The following is an 18,131-nucleotide window of genomic DNA, read 5'->3' on the forward strand; positions in this document are numbered from 1 at the left end:
TGGACTTGACTGAAGATACACAAATAATCAGTGAAGAAATGGACAACTGTTACAGTCAACAAAAACACGAGCGATGACCAACACTGCTAAAGTAATTAGACACTTTCCTCAATGTTGAGTTGTGTCTCAGGACATTCAATCGATCGCTCAGTTTGTCTTAGAAGACGTTTCACCGCTCAATCATGCTCTGCACACACTTGGATTAGTCGGATCTAATCCGGACTAGATTTTGATTGCTCAGATCTGGTCCAGACTAGCCTTGGATTGGTCAGATTTAGTGCAGACTATTTTTAGGTTGGTCAGACATAGATTGGTCAGATCTGGTTCGGACTACATTTAGGTTGGTCGGGTCTAGTTCGGACTAGATTTAGGTTGGTCAGATCTAGTTCAGACTACAGTTAGGTTGGTCGGATCTAATCCCGTCTAGATATATAGATTGGTTGGATCTAGTTGGGACTAGTTTTAGGTTGGTTGGATCAAGTTCGGACTACATACTCAGTACTAGTCTGGACTAGATTTAGGTTGGTCGGATCTAGTTCGGACTAGATTTAGGTTAGTCAGATCTAGTTCGGGCTACTTTAAGGTTTGTCGGCTCAAGTCCAGACTAGATTTAGGTTGGTCAAATTTACTGGTCAGTACTAGTCTGGACTAGATATAGTTCGGTTGGATCTAGTTGCAGGGACGTGCACATGATTATAGAGGGGCAGGGGCTCAAAGTCAGAAAAGGGCAGGACATTTTTTTTTGGTCCTTTACACAATATGGAAATGAATGTAAAATTAAATTTGCTAATAGGAAGCTAACTACTTAGCTGTGTGTCCTTTGTAGGTAAAAGTGATTGCCATTTCTTTTGTGTCAACAAATTATTGTCATAATGAGTTAATTTACATTATCATAGGCTTGGAAGACATGAAAAGCAACAAAAAACTGGTTTATTATTAGGCTATTTATTGTTAAAGATAAGCACTTTAATATTGAACATTGAACAGTGCAACATGAACTTTGAAAAAAAAATACAAAAATAAATACTCAAATGGAAAAAAACTTCAATGAGAAAATCTGTCCTTCTTCCCTTAACTTGATGAAAACACCATCAAGTTGTAACTTATGGTCTTTCTCACTTAATGCTCAGACTAAACAACTGAAACGCAATACAGGGCCAAAAATATGGACCAGGGGCCAGTAGAGGGCTGTAGGATGGAGGCCACCCATACCCAAATATGCTCCTCAATGTAAATTCAGGGCTTCCATGGTGCTAGTACTTGGTTTTAGCCATGCATTAAGAGGTCTGCTACCCTTAGCTGCTTCTCCTTCCTTTTCTCTATCCTTTCTTTTTTTGGCATTGTGCTGCAGGCATAATCAACATGAATCAAGTTTAAATACAGATGGTAATATTCCTAACAGATAACCTACATCTTATATCCCCAGAATGCTGAAATTATTATTATTATTAATAATAATAATAATAATAATAATGATAATAATGGGTCCATGGTTCTCGCCCGGAAAAGGGTGGAATGCCATCTTCGGGTTGGGGAGGAGACCCTGCCCCAAGTGGAGGAGTTCAAGTACCTCGGAGTCTTGTTCACGAGTGAGGGAAGAGTGGATCGTGAGATCGACAGGCAGATCGGTGCGGCATCTTCAGTAATGCGGACGCTGTATCGATCCGTTGTGGTGAAGAAGGAGCTGAGCCGGAAGGCAAAGCTCTCAATTTACCGGTCGATCTACGTTCCCATCCTCACCTATGGTCATGAGCTTTGGGTTATGACCGAAAGGACAAGATCACGGGTACAAGCGGCCGAAATGAGTTTCCTCCGCCGGGTGGCGGGTCTCTCCCTTAGAGATAGGGTGAGAAGCTCTGTCATCCGGGGGGAGCTCAAAGTAAAGCCGCTGCTCCTCCACATCGAGAGGAGCCAGATGAGGTGGTTCGGGCATCTGGTCAGGATGCCACCCGATCACCTCCCTCGGGAGGTGTTTAGGGCACGTCCGACCGGTAGGAAGCCACGGGGAAGACCCAGGACACGTTGGGAAGACTATGTCTCCCGGCTGGCCTGGGAATGCCTCGGGATCCCCCGGGAGGAGCTGGACGAAGTGGCTGGGGAGAGGGAAGTCTGGGCTTCCCTGCTTAGGCTGCTGCCCCCGCGACCCGACCTCGGATAAGCGGAAGAAGATGGATGGATGGATGGATTATTATTATTATTATCATCATCATCATCATTATTCTTATTCTTATTATCGTTATTATTATTATTTTGTTAACCCACACAGAAATAGCAAAGTCACTATAAACTTTATATCTAAACCTCTACTGTGAGAGAAATGTGATCCGCCGTAAACACAGTGCATTTTATTTTGAAAATTAACCCGGTGTTTTATTTTGTATTTTGTACACTACTTCCTGTCCCGCACGATCCGCTCTGCTCTGTGCGGATTTGATGTGCCGTGCTCCGACGTCCGGCAAAAACAGAAGCTGACACATTGAATAATAGAATAATACAGCGTTTTTCTGAAATATTACCCATATTAGATGCTGAATAAGTGGACGGCGACTAGACCATAACTCACAGGTTCAAGTTGCTCGACTGTCACGTGACGTCTCCTCAGCGCTGCAGTTGGCTCTCTCTCCTCTCACTTACTCACTCACTCGCCCTCTCTCTCTCTCTCTCTCTGGCGGAAGCGGCAGGCTCAAACAACCCGGTATTACAAGAAAACGTGGAGTTTTTGTACCGCTGTTTTTTTTTAAAGTTAAAGTTAAAGTACCAATGATTGTCACACACACACTAGGTGTGGCGAAATTATTCTCTGCATTTACATTTACATCCCTGACAGGAATTTATTAATGTTGTTCAAAGAAAAAAAAAAACCACACACACAGGCAGAGGGCACTTTTTAAGACGAGGCAAAAAGGGCAGGGGCTCAAGCACCCATAGGGCCCTATGTGTGCACGTGCCTGTCTAGTTGGGACTAGTTTTAGGTTGGTCGGATCTTGTTCAGACTAGATTTAGGTTGGTCAGGACTAGTCTGGACTAGTTTTAGGTTGGTCGGATGTAGTCCGGGCTAGACTTAGGTTAGTCAGATCTAGTTCGGGCTACATTTAGGTTGGTCGGCTCAAGTCCAGACTAGATTCAGTTTGGTCAAATTTACTGTTCAGTACTAGATTTAGGATGGTTTGATCTAGTTGGGACAGGTTTTAGGTTGGTCAGATCTAGTTCGGACTAGATTTAGGTTGGTCAGTACTAGTCTGGACTAGATTTAGGTTGGTCGGATCTAGTTCGTACTAGATTTAGGTTAGTCAGATCTAGTTCGGGCTACATTTAGGTTGGTCGGCTCAAGTCCAGACTAGATTCAGGTAGGTCAAATTTACTGGTCAGGAGTAGTCTGGACTAGATTTAGGATGGCCGGATCTAGTTCGGACTAGATTTAGGTTGGTCATATCTAATTCAGACTAGAGTTAGGTTTGTCGGATCTAATCCTGTCTAGATATAAATTGGTTGGATCTAGTTGGGACTAGTTTTAGGTTGGTCGGATCTTGTTCACACTAGATTTAGGTTGGTCAGTACAAGTCTGGACTAGTTTTAGGTTGGTCAATGTAGTCCGTGCTAGACATATATTGGTCAGATCTGGTTCGGACTACATTTAGGTTGGTCTGGTCTAGTTCGGACTCGATTTAGGTTGGCCAGATCTAGTTCAGTCTAGTGTTAGGTTGGTCGGATCTAATCCCGTCTAGATATAAATTGGTTGGATCTAGTTGGGACAAGTTTTAGGTTGGTCGGATCTAGATCGGACTAGATATAGGTTGGTCAGTACTAATCTGGACTAGATTTAGGTTGCTCGGATCTAGTTCGGACTAGATATAGGTTAGTCAGATCTAGTTCGGACTAGATTTAGGTTAGTCAGATCTGGTTCGAATTACATTTAGGTTGGGCTGGTCTAGTTCGGACTAGATTTAGGTTGGTCAGATCTAGTTCAGACTAGAATTAGGTTGGTCTGATCTAATCCCATGTAGAAATAGATTGGTTGGATCTAGTTGGGACGAGTTTTAGGTTGGTCGGATCTAGTTCAGACTAGATTTAGGTTGGTCAGCACTAGTCTGGACTAGATTTAGGTTGGTCAGATCCAGTTCGGACTAGATTTAGGTTAGTCAGATCCAGTTCGGGCTACATTTAGGTTGGTCGGCTCAAGTCCAGACTAGATTCAGGTTGGTCAAATTTACTAGTCAGTACTAGATTTAGGATGGTCGGATCTAGTTCGGACTAGATTTAGGTTGGTCAGTACTAATCTGGATAAGATTTAGGTCATTCATAGACATGAAGTACATTATTACACAAGTTAGAAAAAAGAAAATAATTGTAATTATCCAAAAGCATGGTTGTGATTACCATTACAGTCATTTTACTATTTTAAGGTAGCAGACATAAATCCACCACATTGAGCTAGAATCATCAAGCTAGAAACCGAGTGAAGAAAAGCAGTCTGAGGGTTTATTTGTGAAAGCTACTGATGATTAAATATTAGTGGTTACAGTCGGTACCTCACTAAAAAAATAATAACACCACAAAGTATGAAATGTGATTCTAAAAGAGAGCTCTCATCGAGCCTTATGTACAATATAAACATTTGAATGAATACAAAAATAATATCCAGTTCTTCTGTACAGGTCTTAGTCGTAACAAGTCCTTTAAAAAAAGCAGCAAATTTGAGATGTGAATTTTGACCTGTTGGTGTCAGCTTAGCCAAATAAGAAGTGAAAGTGCAAAAAGTCCAGCAGAAACTCTTGTTCCTTGGATGAGAAGTGAAATGAAAACTCTAATCTTGCTTTTGGAGCAATGAATCTGCTCGTGTTGACTGTGAAGGAGCAAACATGGCGGCTGCAGAAAAACCACCTGACTTGCAAACTAACTAGTGTAAAAGATGCTGTGAAGACTTGTGGAAACACAGAACGCAGAGAGCTGCTTGTTGCCTTTCTGCACGGTAAACGTGAGTACATTCTAAAAGTAAAAACTGAAATGCGCACAAATCAGGTGTTTCCTGGTTCCTGGTACGCTCACAGGGTTTCTTTCAGGCCAGAAGGTTCTGAGTCCGAAGTGGCGCTGTCAGACATGCTGGGACTGTCCAGAGAGGATGCGTTCGGGGTTTGTGGCTCATTCTGGTCTGTGCTCTGCAGCGGGCAAGAACTGTCTTTGGGCCAGTGGAGGCGACTCAGACTCTGGTGAAGTTGGTCCAGTTCTATGGGCAGAGGAATGCCCAGCTCCTGGTTGAGGGACAGAGCTATGAAACAGTCCTCCAGCTTCTGGAAGGGTGGACTAGTCAGGGAGAAAACAAGAGGTTAGAAGTGGAACACTTATGCTGAAATATCGATACCACATATTTATGCTGTAATATCAAATCAATATATCGATACTTTAGTTCAGGGGTGTCCAAACTTTGTCCAGTGAGGGCCACAAAAATAAAATATGAAGAATACGAGGGCACTTTGATACATTTTGTACAAACCCCGTTTCCATATGAGTTGGGAAATTGTGTTAGATGTAAATATAAACGGAATACAATTATTTGCAAATCATTGTCAACCCATATTCAGTTGAATATGCTACAAAGACAACATATTTGATGTTCAAACTGATAAACATTTTTTTTTTTTTGCAAATAATCATTAACTTTCGAATTTGATGCCAGCAACACGTGACAAAGAAGTTGGGAAAGGTGGCAATAAATACTGATAAAGTTGAGGAATGCTCATCAAACACTTATTTGGAACATCCCACAGGTGTGCAGGCTAATTGGGAACAGGTGGGTGCCATGATTGGGTATAAAAACAGCTTCCCAAAAAATGCTCAGTCTTTCACAAGAAAGGATGGGGCGAGGTACACCCCTTTGTCCACAGCTGCGTGAGCAAATAGTCAAACAGTTTAAGAACAACGTTTCTCAAAGTGAAATTGCAAGAAATGTAGGGATTTCAACATCTACGGTCCATAATATCATCAAAAGGTTCAGAGAATCTGGAGAAATCACTCCACGTAAGCGGCATGGCCGGAAACCAACATTGAATGACCGTGACCTTCGATCCCTCAGACGGCACTGTATCAAAAACCGACATCAATCTCTAAAGGATATCACCACATGGGCTCAGGAACTCTTCAGAAAACCACTGTCACTAAATACAGTTCATCGCTACATCTGTAAGTGCAAGTTAAAGCTCTACTATGCAAAGCCAAAGCCATTTATCAACAACATCCAGAAACGCCGCCGGCTTCTCTGGGCCCGAGATCATCTAAGATGGACTGATGCAAAGTGGAAAAGTGTTCTGTGGTCTGACGAGTCCACATTTCAAATTGTTCTTGGAAATATTCGACATCGTGTCATCCGGACCAAAGGGGAAGCGAACCATCCAGACTGTTATGGACGCAAAGTTGAAAAGCCAGCATCTGTGATGGTATGGGGGTGCATTAGTGCCCAAGGCATGGGTAACTTACACATCTGTGAAGGCACCATTAATGCTGAAAGGTACATACAGGTTTTGGAACAACATATGTTGCCATCTAAGCGTCGTCTTTTTCATGGACGCCCCTGCTTATTTCAGCAAGACAATGCCAAGCCACATTCAACACGTTTTACAACAGCGTGGCTTCGTAAAAAAGAGTGCAGGTACTTTCCTGGCCCGCCTGCAGTCCAGACCTGTCTCCCATCGAAAATGTGTGGCGCATTATGAAGCGTAAAATACGACAGCGGAGACCCCGGACTGTTGAACGACTGAAGCTCTACATAAAACAAGAATGGGAAAGAATTCCAGTTTCAAAGCTTCAACAATTAGTTTCCTCAGTTCCCAATCGTTTATTGAGTGTTGTTAAAAGAAAAGGTGATGTAACACAGTGTTGAACATGCCCTTTCCCAACTACTTTGGCATGTGTTGCAGCCATGGAATTCTAAGTTAATTATTATTTGCAAAAAAAAAAAAAAAGTTTATGAGTTTGAACATCAAATATCTTGTCTTTGTAGTGCATTCAATTGGATATGGGTTGAAAAGGATTTGCAAATCATTGTATTCCGTTTATATTTACATCTAACACAATTTCCCAACTCACATGGAAACGGGGTTCGTACATTAAAACCAACACATAAATAAATGCTAACCACAACATCCATTACATAGCTTTGTGTTATCAATAAAAAAGCATATGTTATGTAATGTTGCTCTAAATTAAGTATTTTAAGCAATAAAATAGCTAAATGAACTAATGGCTATTTTATAAATGTCATATCACAGTTATCGTGACCAAAATTATCACGGTTATTATTATCATCGTGGTACTGTTGAATTTGCTCTAAAAATACTTAAACACACAATAAAATCTTTTGATCAGGTTATTATTTTTTTGAATAACTAAAATACACACACTGTTAAAACCCCCCCCAGTATTTTGCATGTTTTGTGTTTACGCTTCACTAGTTTTTTTATCGGTTTTATTTCTAAGCAATTATTGTTTTAAGTGTAGGTTTGTACGGTTTGTACATCACGAGCACAGAGAAAGTCAGTGGTGTGTGGTTTGTACGCGCAAGGGTGTTGTCACTCTTTTGAGGCCATATTTTTTGGTTTTTGATTTTATTTCTACAAAGTGCCGTGTCATGAGAAAGAACAACCCACTGGCACCAAAATGGCCTCTTCGCCACACTTTAAATAACCCTGCAGCAAAACGCATTCAAGGCTCAAAATGCTCAACGTTATTTTACCATAACAATGTAAAAGGTTGATACAGTAAACTCCTCTTTCTTTACCCCCTTTTTATCTGCCTTATTTTGTAATTCAAGTATTTTCGCATTTGCATTTGAAGCAATTGTAATGCTGATAATAGAGGTAATTATTATCATTATTCATTATAAATAGTATAATTAGTATTTTGTAGTGCAATAATGTTCATGGTCAATACTGTGTTATTGCTATCTACTTCATTACCTGCTTCTTCTTTATCATTTTTGGTATGTTAATGTTCTTTGTTATTGTTGTCTCTCGTTTTTGTCCCCCTCTTGGACCCACAAGTTCCCCCTCTGTCTTCTTTTCTTCTTTCTATCCCCTCCTGCTCTGCTCCAGCTGCGCCAAAGACTAAATATATCCCAACATTTAATAAAGTCAAATACAAATAAGGCAACAAGAGAAGTATCCCACACTTCTCTTTTGTAAAGAAAATCTGTACAGCAGATATGGGCATCTACATCGACAATATACATTGCTTTGGCGGCTGGACAGGACATACGTAAAAAAAATAAAAAATAATTTGTTAAAAATACATATATTTTAAAAAGGGGCAAAAACGCAGGCCTGATGGCAGTTCTGTTGGTCATGGTCCAGGAGGACACGGATGTGCTAATGTTGTGTTTCTTAACCATAGATGTGACGTGAGCACCCCCTAGGAGGGGTGTCAAAAATATATATTTTTCTCAGCTGTGGCATGTATGGGCCGCAGCAGTATTCAGTTGTAATACACTTTTCCACCACTTGTGGCAGTAATGTTACTCTCAAACAGACATAGAAGTCTGGAGCTAAAGTGAGAAGAGAAGTTTCCTAAGTGCAAAAATTATGACTAAAGTGGTGAAGCTGTATTTTCATTTGCACTTTTAAGAAACATTATTATTATGTCTTATTAATCCAGTTATAATGTTACTTATATTTGCACTGCGTAACTGTATGTACTATTGGTTCTTATTAGTATTTTTTTTTGTAATCAGCCTGACCTAAACCTTGATAATATTTATGATTAACACATGATTTCATATCATTTTGTAAGAAGGTTAGAAATAATTATTGAATATGATTAAAATCAAGATTCAGTCTAATATTTGAGTGGACCCTAGCCCTCTCTGTAGAGGAAAAGTTGGGCCCCGAGGTCAAAAAAGTTAAAAACTGTGCTAATGCATTCGGCCCATATTTTTCGGACTATAAGTCGCAGTTTTTTTTCATTGTTTGGCCAGGGGTGCGACTTATACTCAGGAGCGACTTATGTGTGAAATTATTAACACATTACCGTAAAATATCAAATAATATTATTTAGCTCATTCACATAAGAGACTAGACGTATAAGATTTCATGGGATTTAGCGATTAGGAGTGACAGATTGTTTGGTAAACGTATAGCATGTTCTATATGTTATAGTTATTTGAATGACTCTTACCATAATATGTTACGTTAACATACCAGGCACGTTCTCAGTTGGTTATTTAAGCCTCATATAACGTACACTTATTCAGCCTGTTGTTCACTATTCTTCATTTATTTTGAATTGCCTTTCAAATGTCTATTCTTGGTGTTAGGTTTTATCAAATAAATTTCCCCCAAAAATGCGACTTATATATGTTTTTTTTCCTTCTTTATTATGCATTTTCGGCCGGTGCGACTTATACTCTGAAAAATACGGTATGAGATCTAGTGGTAAAGTCCCAATTATGGACTTGATCACTGTGTTGGCTTTAGAAGAAGAATAGGAACTCACCGGTTGTCCGGTGCGAGGTCGCAGCACGCCACAGCCAGCGGAAAGAACGCTGCAGGACAATCTTCAGGTAGGAACTTCTCCACAAACTTGCCCACATTCAAACCAAAGTCCAGAGTCCTGGGAAGACATTCGGGGTCTGCGTAGACCTTTCCGATGATCTGGATCACAAGACAGCGAGGTCCTTCGTCAACAAATAAGTACCGCAGCTTTACGATTGTAACAGAACAGAGTGAAAATGTGACGTCACCTCACAAAGAACGATTCCATAAGAGAAAATGTCCACCTTCTCGTCATAGCGTTTCCCTAAAACACGATCAAACACAGGATGAAGTAAGCTCACTCACGCCTGGTCAGTCGTTTGTTCCACCACTCACCGTTAAGCATCTCCGGCGCCATCCAGTAGGGGTTTCCAACCACGGTGTACCTTTTCTTGCGGTCAATACGTCGGAACACCCTTTTCTTAGTGGCGCTCTTCTCGGGGGACGGTTTCACTTTCTCTTCGACAATGAGTCGGGACAGTCCAAAGTCAGCAACGACCACGGTGTTGTCCTGAAGGGAAAAGGTAACACCTGATGGGTCGCTCCAACTAATATGGACGTGCTCGGGACTGAGGGCACTTACCAGTTTAACCAGGCAATTGTGAGAGTTGAGGTCTCTGTGTATGATGCTCATGGAATGAAGGTATGTCTGACACAAAGAAGACATTTTTTAATGCACGCATTTGCTGACTGACGTACTTCTTTGGAATAAATCTATGCTAAAGTGAGTATGATCACTGGTGACAAATATGTTAATGCTAAAAGCTGCACAAACACTGAAATCTGCACTGTACTTTTTAGTCAGGTGCATCCAACTTAATAGAACACGCATAATATGCATGGGAAATTAAAAGGAAACATTTATGTTGTTTCCTGCGCTGATTTTAAATATAATATACACATCATTGCACATAATATATCACTACATTGATAAACAGAGGCATTATGTTTGTGCCATCTTTTTTGGCTTGGACAAAATATGCATGGCAGCTGGTGATTGTTTGTACAACAGGGATATTCAACTTCATTGTTTTGGGGGCCACATCTCCAGAAAGCTAAGGACCTGGGGGCCGGACTCCTCCCTTCACTATTAGTCTTATTTTGTATGTTCCAGAGGACCAGAGTCCTTTACAGTAGACATTTGATTTTGTCAGCGTTACAAAAATGCTCTGCTGTTTTTAAAGACCTTATGCAAAAAAAGCTAATCAAAGAGCATCTCCATGACAGCACCCTTGTGTTTTTTTTTAGAAACTGCTGCAAAAATGTGAGCCTTGCACAATTTTTTTTTATTTTTTTTTTTCAAAACAGAACTCAATTGATGAAAAAGACAGGACCTAAGATGGAACCTAGAGGAACACCACAAATATAACTAAACCAACTACAGCAACACTTTAGTTATATAAATAACATTACCGTATGTAGACTGACTCTAGAAAGAGGTTCTGCAGCCTCCGAAGCAGAACCTCCAGGTTCTGTAACAGCTTCTTCCCTCAGACCGTAAGACTCTTGAACGCATCATAGTTATCCCCTCAACTCCCCCCAAAATGGATTAACTCGCTGGAATAATAAAGACAATATAACATACATCCATAAACGTGGATGCATATGAAAAAGTGCAATATATTTATCTGTACAGTAACCTATTTATTTATTTATATCTGCACCTTATTGCTTTTTTATCCTGCACTACCATGAGCTAATGCAACGAAATTTCGTTCCTATCTGTACTTTAAAGTTCAAATTTGAATGACAATAAAAAGGAAGTCTAAGTCTAAGTTACAATGATCACTTTTGACTATTTTTGAGCTGCCTTTTTTGCTTCTGTTTCGATATGTTTTTTGGGTGAAAAAACTTTTTTTCCTATCAAAGTTCTTTATTTTGCTTGTCAACAAACATTGCTTTCTGCAGTAATTAACCAGTGGTGCACTTTATTTCCCCAAGTTAACAGTTATTAAACAATACTTTTAAAATGGTAAATTGCCTTTTATTCCTTGATTACATCAGTGCTACACAAGTGTATCACCAGTGGTTTGGTAAACAGCAAGCAGAATGCAAAATGCAGACTTTTTATTTACTCAAAAAGCTTATACTGTGGAATTTTGATTTACGAACGCCTCTAATTGCATCCGTTTCGGTTTACGTACGTTTCCTCGTATTCCTCTGTGTGCGAACCATGTCTCGCCATACAAACGCTTAATTCATTCAGCATGCCGCTGAAAGAAAGTGAGTGGCACTTCTGACGAGTTTGTTTCTACAATTGTGGTACCTAGACAGGTCGGAGCTGTGTCAGCCAGTCTAAGAGATCACTTTGTGTGATCAAAAACGCTTTGAATGTGTCCAGACTTTCAGTCTTGCTGTATAGTTACAGGTTGCTAGACAACAGCATTGAGCTAGCGTTTTAGCGCGTTAGCCTCGCCTTGCGGCCCCTTCAGTTCAGGGATTTTACCAGCTAAGGGGCTTTGTTCTGCAGCAAGACTTTAATTGTGACAAGGCCAAAAAAGATGCTACAGCGGACCTTCATTATCATAGCTAAGGAGTAGGTACTACCGGGACACAAGACGATGAAGGTTCACCTCACACTGCTAGTTTGTCCTAACGTGACTACGTGAAGCCACAAATATTTGCAGACACAAAGTAAAATTATTCTCCTCTTTTGGTTTTTCATTGTAGCAACATGGTTGCTAACGCTTTGGAGCACACCAATGAGACTTGTGTGTGTCTGTGTGTGTGTTGTCATTTAATGTTGTTGTATTGTTTGGATAAAAAACATATTGTTGAGCCATTTCCCCCTTGTTATGTTGGTTTGATATATATTTACAGTATGTTTACAGTATTTTAACAATACATACATACATACATACATACATATATACATACATACATATATATATATATACACATACATACATACATACACATATATATATGTACATACATATATATATATATATATACACATATACATATACATATACATATACATATACACACACATTATAGTGTCTACTAAAATAGAGACTTTTGTTGAGGCTAGAACCAATTATTCATGTTTACATAGTTTTTTTTATGGGGAACTCCGCTTTACTATATGAACTTTTCGGTTTACGAACCCATCCATTTTCTACCGCTTGTCCCTTTTGGGGTCGCGGGGGGTGCTTGAGCCTATCTCAGCTGCATTCGGGTGGAAGGCGGGGTACACCCTGGACAAGTCGCCACCTCATCGCAGGGCCAACACAGATAGACAACATTCACACTCACATTCACACACTAGGGCAGTGGTTCTTAACCTGGGTTCGATCGAACCTTAGGGGTTCGGTGAGTCGGCCTCAGGGGTTTGCCGGAGCCTCCGCCGCGGAGGTCAAGACACACCCGACTCATCGTGTAGATAAAAACATTTCCCTATCGGCGTATTATGGATACCCCCAAACAATGTTCCCTCTAATTTTCCATATGCGTGAGCAAACGCAAAAAATCTTTGAACATTCAGTGGAGCACGTGAGCGACGTCAGACGTGCACATGCGCTGTGGCCACACCAGCAGCACACCTGTCCCCAACCTGACTAAATAACAAGTTCAATATTTTATTATTATAACCAAATGACAGCAGCCATTTCTATGAGATTATTTTCTAATATATGTGTTTAGGCCCACTTACAATGACAATAACAAAAAATATTGTTTTTCATGAGCTGTGTACTGGTATTGTATGTCTGGGTGGGGTTCCTGCTTTGGAAATAATTTGTACCCCTTTCAGATATCGCATTTAGTTCCCACTAAAACATTCACATGTTGCACAATGAGATGTAAACATGGAATCATGTGGACAATCCTGTAACTTTCTGTTTGTAAAATATATCTTTATTAGTATTTCTTTAATATAATAACATAATTTCATGATTAATATTTATAAATTACGATTGAATTAAGAATGTTTTATTTTATTTTTTCACTGAAGAAGGGTTCGGTGAATGCGCATATGAAACTGGTGGGGTTCGGTAACTCCAACAAGGTTAAGAACCACTGCAGTAGGGCCAATTTAGTGTTGCCAATCAACCTATCCCCAGGTGCATGTCTTTGGAGGTGGGAGGAAGCCGGAGAGAGAACCCACGCAGTCACGGGAAGAACATGCAAACTCCACACAGAAAGATCCCGAGCCCGGATTGAACTCAGGACTACCGGTACTCAGGACCTTCGTATTACGAACCAATTAAGTTTGAAAATAGAGGTTCCACTGTATTTAATAAAAATACAATAAAGTGCAGTTTTAATATGAGGAAGTGTAAATTAATGTGTACCAACACCAAAAACAAGTTGAATGATTATTTCAGGAACAAAAAGTTTTTATCCGCACACTAAAAAATTATTTGAACATAAAGTGTTTAGTAAAAAGTGTAAAGTTCCTAATACTTGTAGTTATATTTGAAGAGTTGAATCGCAGCAAGCAAAATCAAAAAATCGAAACGTGGCTCTAGTGAGGTGTATTTAAATAAAGTCGCTGCTTCTTCAAAATGCACGCTGGCTGCATTTCTTTGTTTGTTTTCTTCAGGGCTCCACTTATAACAATGCGTGTGTGTGGGGCGGAGGGGTTAATTGGATGGTAATCTGACACCCCTTGCAAGAATGGTTCGTGCAATGCATCTTATTCATACCACAGTTGCAGTTGCATTACACAAAGTTAAATAAATATGCATTTTAAGAAGGATATTGTTAAAATCCGCCATGCAAGCCCAATGCTCGATGTTTTTGACACCTGTGCTTTACTTGCACGGTCCATTGACTGAATATTTACATTACAGTGCGTGCTTGCAAATATTTCACTAATCTCATCAGTCTGTGCAAACAGTCTACTCACCATGCCAGACGCGATGCTCTTTGCAAAGCTCACCCTTTGGTCCCATGGAAATGGATCCTGTGGAGATTGAACAGGAGACGAGATGTCAACGTTGAGCTTTGAACACCAGCAAATAATTACGTTCATACTATTCGAGTCAACTCTTAAGCATGGAGGAGAGTCGACCTGGCAACACTTTCTATAGTCTTGGCCGCTCCACCAGGCCTCCATTCAACTTTCAAACAGTGATGAGTTTACTTCAGGTCGCCCCCCCACACACAACTGCTTGTCCTCCGCAGCAACTCTCCTCATGTGTTTGTGCAAAAAAGAAGTTGGAACTCACCGTGTCTCTGATGAAGTCCTTAAGGGTTCCTCCTTCGATGAACTCTGTGATCAAATTCAGCCTTTTATCCTTGTAGAGAACACCGATGAACTTGAGCACGTGAGGGTGGTCAAGGCACCGCATCACTTTGACCTAAATGGTGGAATGAGATCAGCGAGAAAATAGACCTTAGATGCAATAATCAATGATGTCCGCCAAAACTGGGTAAGAAAACCATCTCCACACAGCAAGCAACAAAGAGATGATTGTTGGCACATGTGCCGTGCTTTCCGCTGTACATAGAATACGTTACAAGTCCGACTGTTTTGTCTGTGAGGAAGTGCAGAACTCCTGCAACTGATTACCTCCTTGAGGAAAGTTTTCTGGGTCTCCTCGTCGCAGCGAATCAGCTCCTTCATCACCATCACCTCTCCCGTGGCTTTATGAGTCACCTGTGAGCCAAACGCAACAATTACATCACCGTGGCCCCGCAGGCTGTGGCTCATTAAGACGGAGAGAACGAGACCTTGATGGCTTGTCCGAAGAAGCCCTTCCCCAGAACCTCGCCGTGGATGAGGTCACACGGCCGGAAAATGCGATGAGAGCAGCTACTGGAGGACCTCAAAGATTCCGAGCGCCCAATGTCTCGGGTCAAAAAAAGGTGCTCTTTGGGGGAATTGGGCCCAGGGGACTTGCATATGCTGTTGCTGCGCCTAAGACCAACAATATAGACGTTAAACATATAACAGACTAGGCCTGGGCAACATCGATTTTATCTATAAATACAAGTTTTTTGTTTCAGACGATTTAAAAAATAAAAAATAAAGTTTTTTACACTGACACTGGCCGAGTTAGTGGGCGGCCGAGAGTTGGTTGCTTTGTTGGGTCTGCTCCTGTCTCTGGCCATGCTCCCTCCACCCCAGCAGACAATGGCGTGGAACAACGCAGAGGCAACCACAGTGTATGTTTCTTTTACTTTTTTTTCATAGCTGTATTGTAGAAATGGCTGGTTGCATCAGCTCTGCTCTTTTAATGTTCTTAATGTCCTTTGTGTTCTTTGATGTTTTCCCTCTTACACACATGCTTATGTGTGCTATGGCTATGAGTTGTTTTTTCCCTTGGCCTCAGTCCGGACCCCCTCTCCAGGGGCCAAAGCTTAGACCGATTTTTTTTTCTCACCCCCAAATCCCCCCATTGTTTACCTGTATCTCACCTTTTTTGTAAGGGGGGCCGGAAGTTGGCAGACCCGTCAGCGATCCTGTTCTGTCTCCCTGTAATTTTTGTCTGATCTTGAATGGGATTGTGCTGAAAATTTTAATTTACCCTCGGGGATTAATAAAGTATTTGTGATTCTGATCCCGATCTGATTTTTCTACTTTTGCTCTGGCATATTTCTGCCCCCAGGACCCTCCGTGGTTTCTGCCCTGCCCCTTATTTCCTTGGCGGAGATTGAAAAGCATGGCTAAAACATGGCTAATGCTAACGAGAGCGAGACGCTTGTTCCAAAGAAAACAAAAGGCCAGGGTTACTGCTGGTCTTGGTCCCCGTTGGGGTTGTGAGTTTTTCCTTGCCCTTATGTGGGCTCTGTACCGCGGATGTCGTTGTGGCTTGTGCAGCCCTTTGAGACACTTGTGATTTAGGGCTATATAAATAAACATTGATTGATTGATTGATTTACCGTGAATTGATGAAAGTGGACCCCGACTTAAACAAGTTGAAAAACTTATTCGGGTTTTACAATTTAGTGGTCAATTGTACTATACTGTGCAATCTACTAATACAAGTTTCAATCAATCAAAATTGATTGTAAAGCAGTTTTACGAAGTCTGACCCCTGGTCGGATCAAGAAGCTTATTTCACACATTAAAATTTATTATTGAACAATGTATTTCCCATCAATGCATTTTAGTACCAAACATGCGTAAAATAAACATCAGGTTTGATAAAAAAAAATGTTTTTTTAAAGTATAAAAAATGAATGCTCACGTCCCAATTTCGCTGAGGGCTACCGTTTTGTGCTGATGGTTATATTTTCTGCTTTAAAAAAGTGTAATCGTGAGTCGGTGACATCCAGCACATTTAACCTTGCATAAAACATACAGACAAAGTAGACAGCAAACCATATAGTGGGTCTGGGTTACTCTTTGCCTCATTCCTCACCTGTGAGTGAAGAATGCACTAACGACCTGATAAGACCGAAAGAGAGAGAGGTGCTACCTGGTGGTTGTTTGAGCACATTGCAGCTAGTGCTAGATAGTACCACTCCTTAATGCTTCAGTCACACGCAGGATTCCCACAGGAGTGAGGCACAAATACAACCTTACCTATTATAAGGGGGCCTTTGGTGGTGTTTGTTTTATAATAAAAACATCAATATTTTTTTCCAAACTATGCACACATTTGTGAGTAAATAAAGCAGATTTTGCTGAAGCCGTTGAAATCCTGTGCTTTTGCGAGTTACAAAGAACACTTACAACAAATTAACTAAATCACAAGCTGAAAAATAAGCCTTAAAAACATTGCAGCGCTTGCTGCAACTTTTTGAAAAAGCTGCCACAAATTCAGGCATTCAGGGCTGAAAGACATAACAAGCTGCAGCGTTTTGGCTAATACAAACCTCAAAGACCTCCTCTTCAGCGTGCCGTCATCCACCTCAGACCTCTCCAGGACTGCGTTCGACGGCGAGGACAAGCGCATCCGGGAGGTTGCTGGAGCTCCCAGGGGGTTCCTGGGCGATCCCAGCCTGAGACGGTCCAAACGCTGCCTGACTGGGTCATATTCTATAAGCAGCTGTAGTGTCTGACTGGTGCGATGGATCAGGTCGTCCACCTACATGAAACAAAACGGATCTGTAACATTTGACTTTATTATTTCTATTTAGACTCACTGACAAAACATGTACTGGATTAAGACTATTAGGGGTGTGTTACTGCATGGACCCATATATAAAACGACCTCGCTCTTTCAAGAACCGTAATAATAGTAGATCTAACATTTGTTAGCTACTCAAAAGCTGTTTGATGACTCATGCATAACCCGTCTCTTCAAATTAACCTCATACCTCCTCGTGTTTGGGAAATAGCCCCACCTCTGATACTTTAAAAAACAAACAAACAAAAAAAACAGGTCTCGGTCGCAATTTCTCCACGTCATTGGTGTGTGAGTGATAAGGAAAAAAGCTCTGTCTCAAATTGTTTGGCACCACCTGCTTTTTTACATGTATAAATCTAGACTGCAAGTTATTTGCCACTGACCGAGATTTTACATTTTATTTTGAGATATTTCCCTGGTTTTAAGAGCAATTTAGTCATTAACAAATTTTAGCATGAATATATATATTTTGTTTTATTTAAGTTTAAAAATATTAAAATGGATTGAATGTTGGTTTCCCCCACATAGAACATCGTGTTTAAAGATTCTGCAACACCTTGAGGATTTAAGAATTGCAAATTGAATAATG

The 18,131-nt window shown here is 40.7% G+C and overlaps 1 protein-coding gene across 1 annotated transcript in view; it reads right to left on the minus strand.

The window, feature by feature from the left end:
* Window positions 1-4,457: 4,457 nt before the first annotated feature.
* limk2 (LIM domain kinase 2) overlaps window positions 4,458-18,131 on the minus strand; it is a 49,143-nt gene continuing 35,469 nt past the window's right edge. Inside the window, exons 7-16 of the mRNA XM_061986358.1 lie at window positions 17,289-17,500; window positions 15,198-15,384; window positions 15,037-15,123; window positions 14,693-14,824; window positions 14,371-14,427; window positions 10,102-10,167; window positions 9,855-10,029; window positions 9,728-9,783; window positions 9,481-9,638; window positions 4,458-5,301 (exon numbers count right to left, since the gene is read on the minus strand). Of these exons, the coding sequence (XP_061842342.1) occupies window positions 5,043-5,301; window positions 9,481-9,638; window positions 9,728-9,783; window positions 9,855-10,029; window positions 10,102-10,167; window positions 14,371-14,427; window positions 14,693-14,824; window positions 15,037-15,123; window positions 15,198-15,384; window positions 17,289-17,500 (1,389 nt within the window). The 3' untranslated portion in view covers window positions 4,458-5,042. The remainder of the gene's footprint in view (window positions 5,302-9,480; window positions 9,639-9,727; window positions 9,784-9,854; window positions 10,030-10,101; window positions 10,168-14,370; window positions 14,428-14,692; window positions 14,825-15,036; window positions 15,124-15,197; window positions 15,385-17,288; window positions 17,501-18,131) is intronic.

Source organism: Nerophis lumbriciformis, linkage group LG12, assembly GCF_033978685.3.
Source record: "Nerophis lumbriciformis linkage group LG12, RoL_Nlum_v2.1, whole genome shotgun sequence".
Classification (NCBI taxonomy): Eukaryota; Metazoa; Chordata; class Actinopteri; order Syngnathiformes; family Syngnathidae; genus Nerophis; species Nerophis lumbriciformis.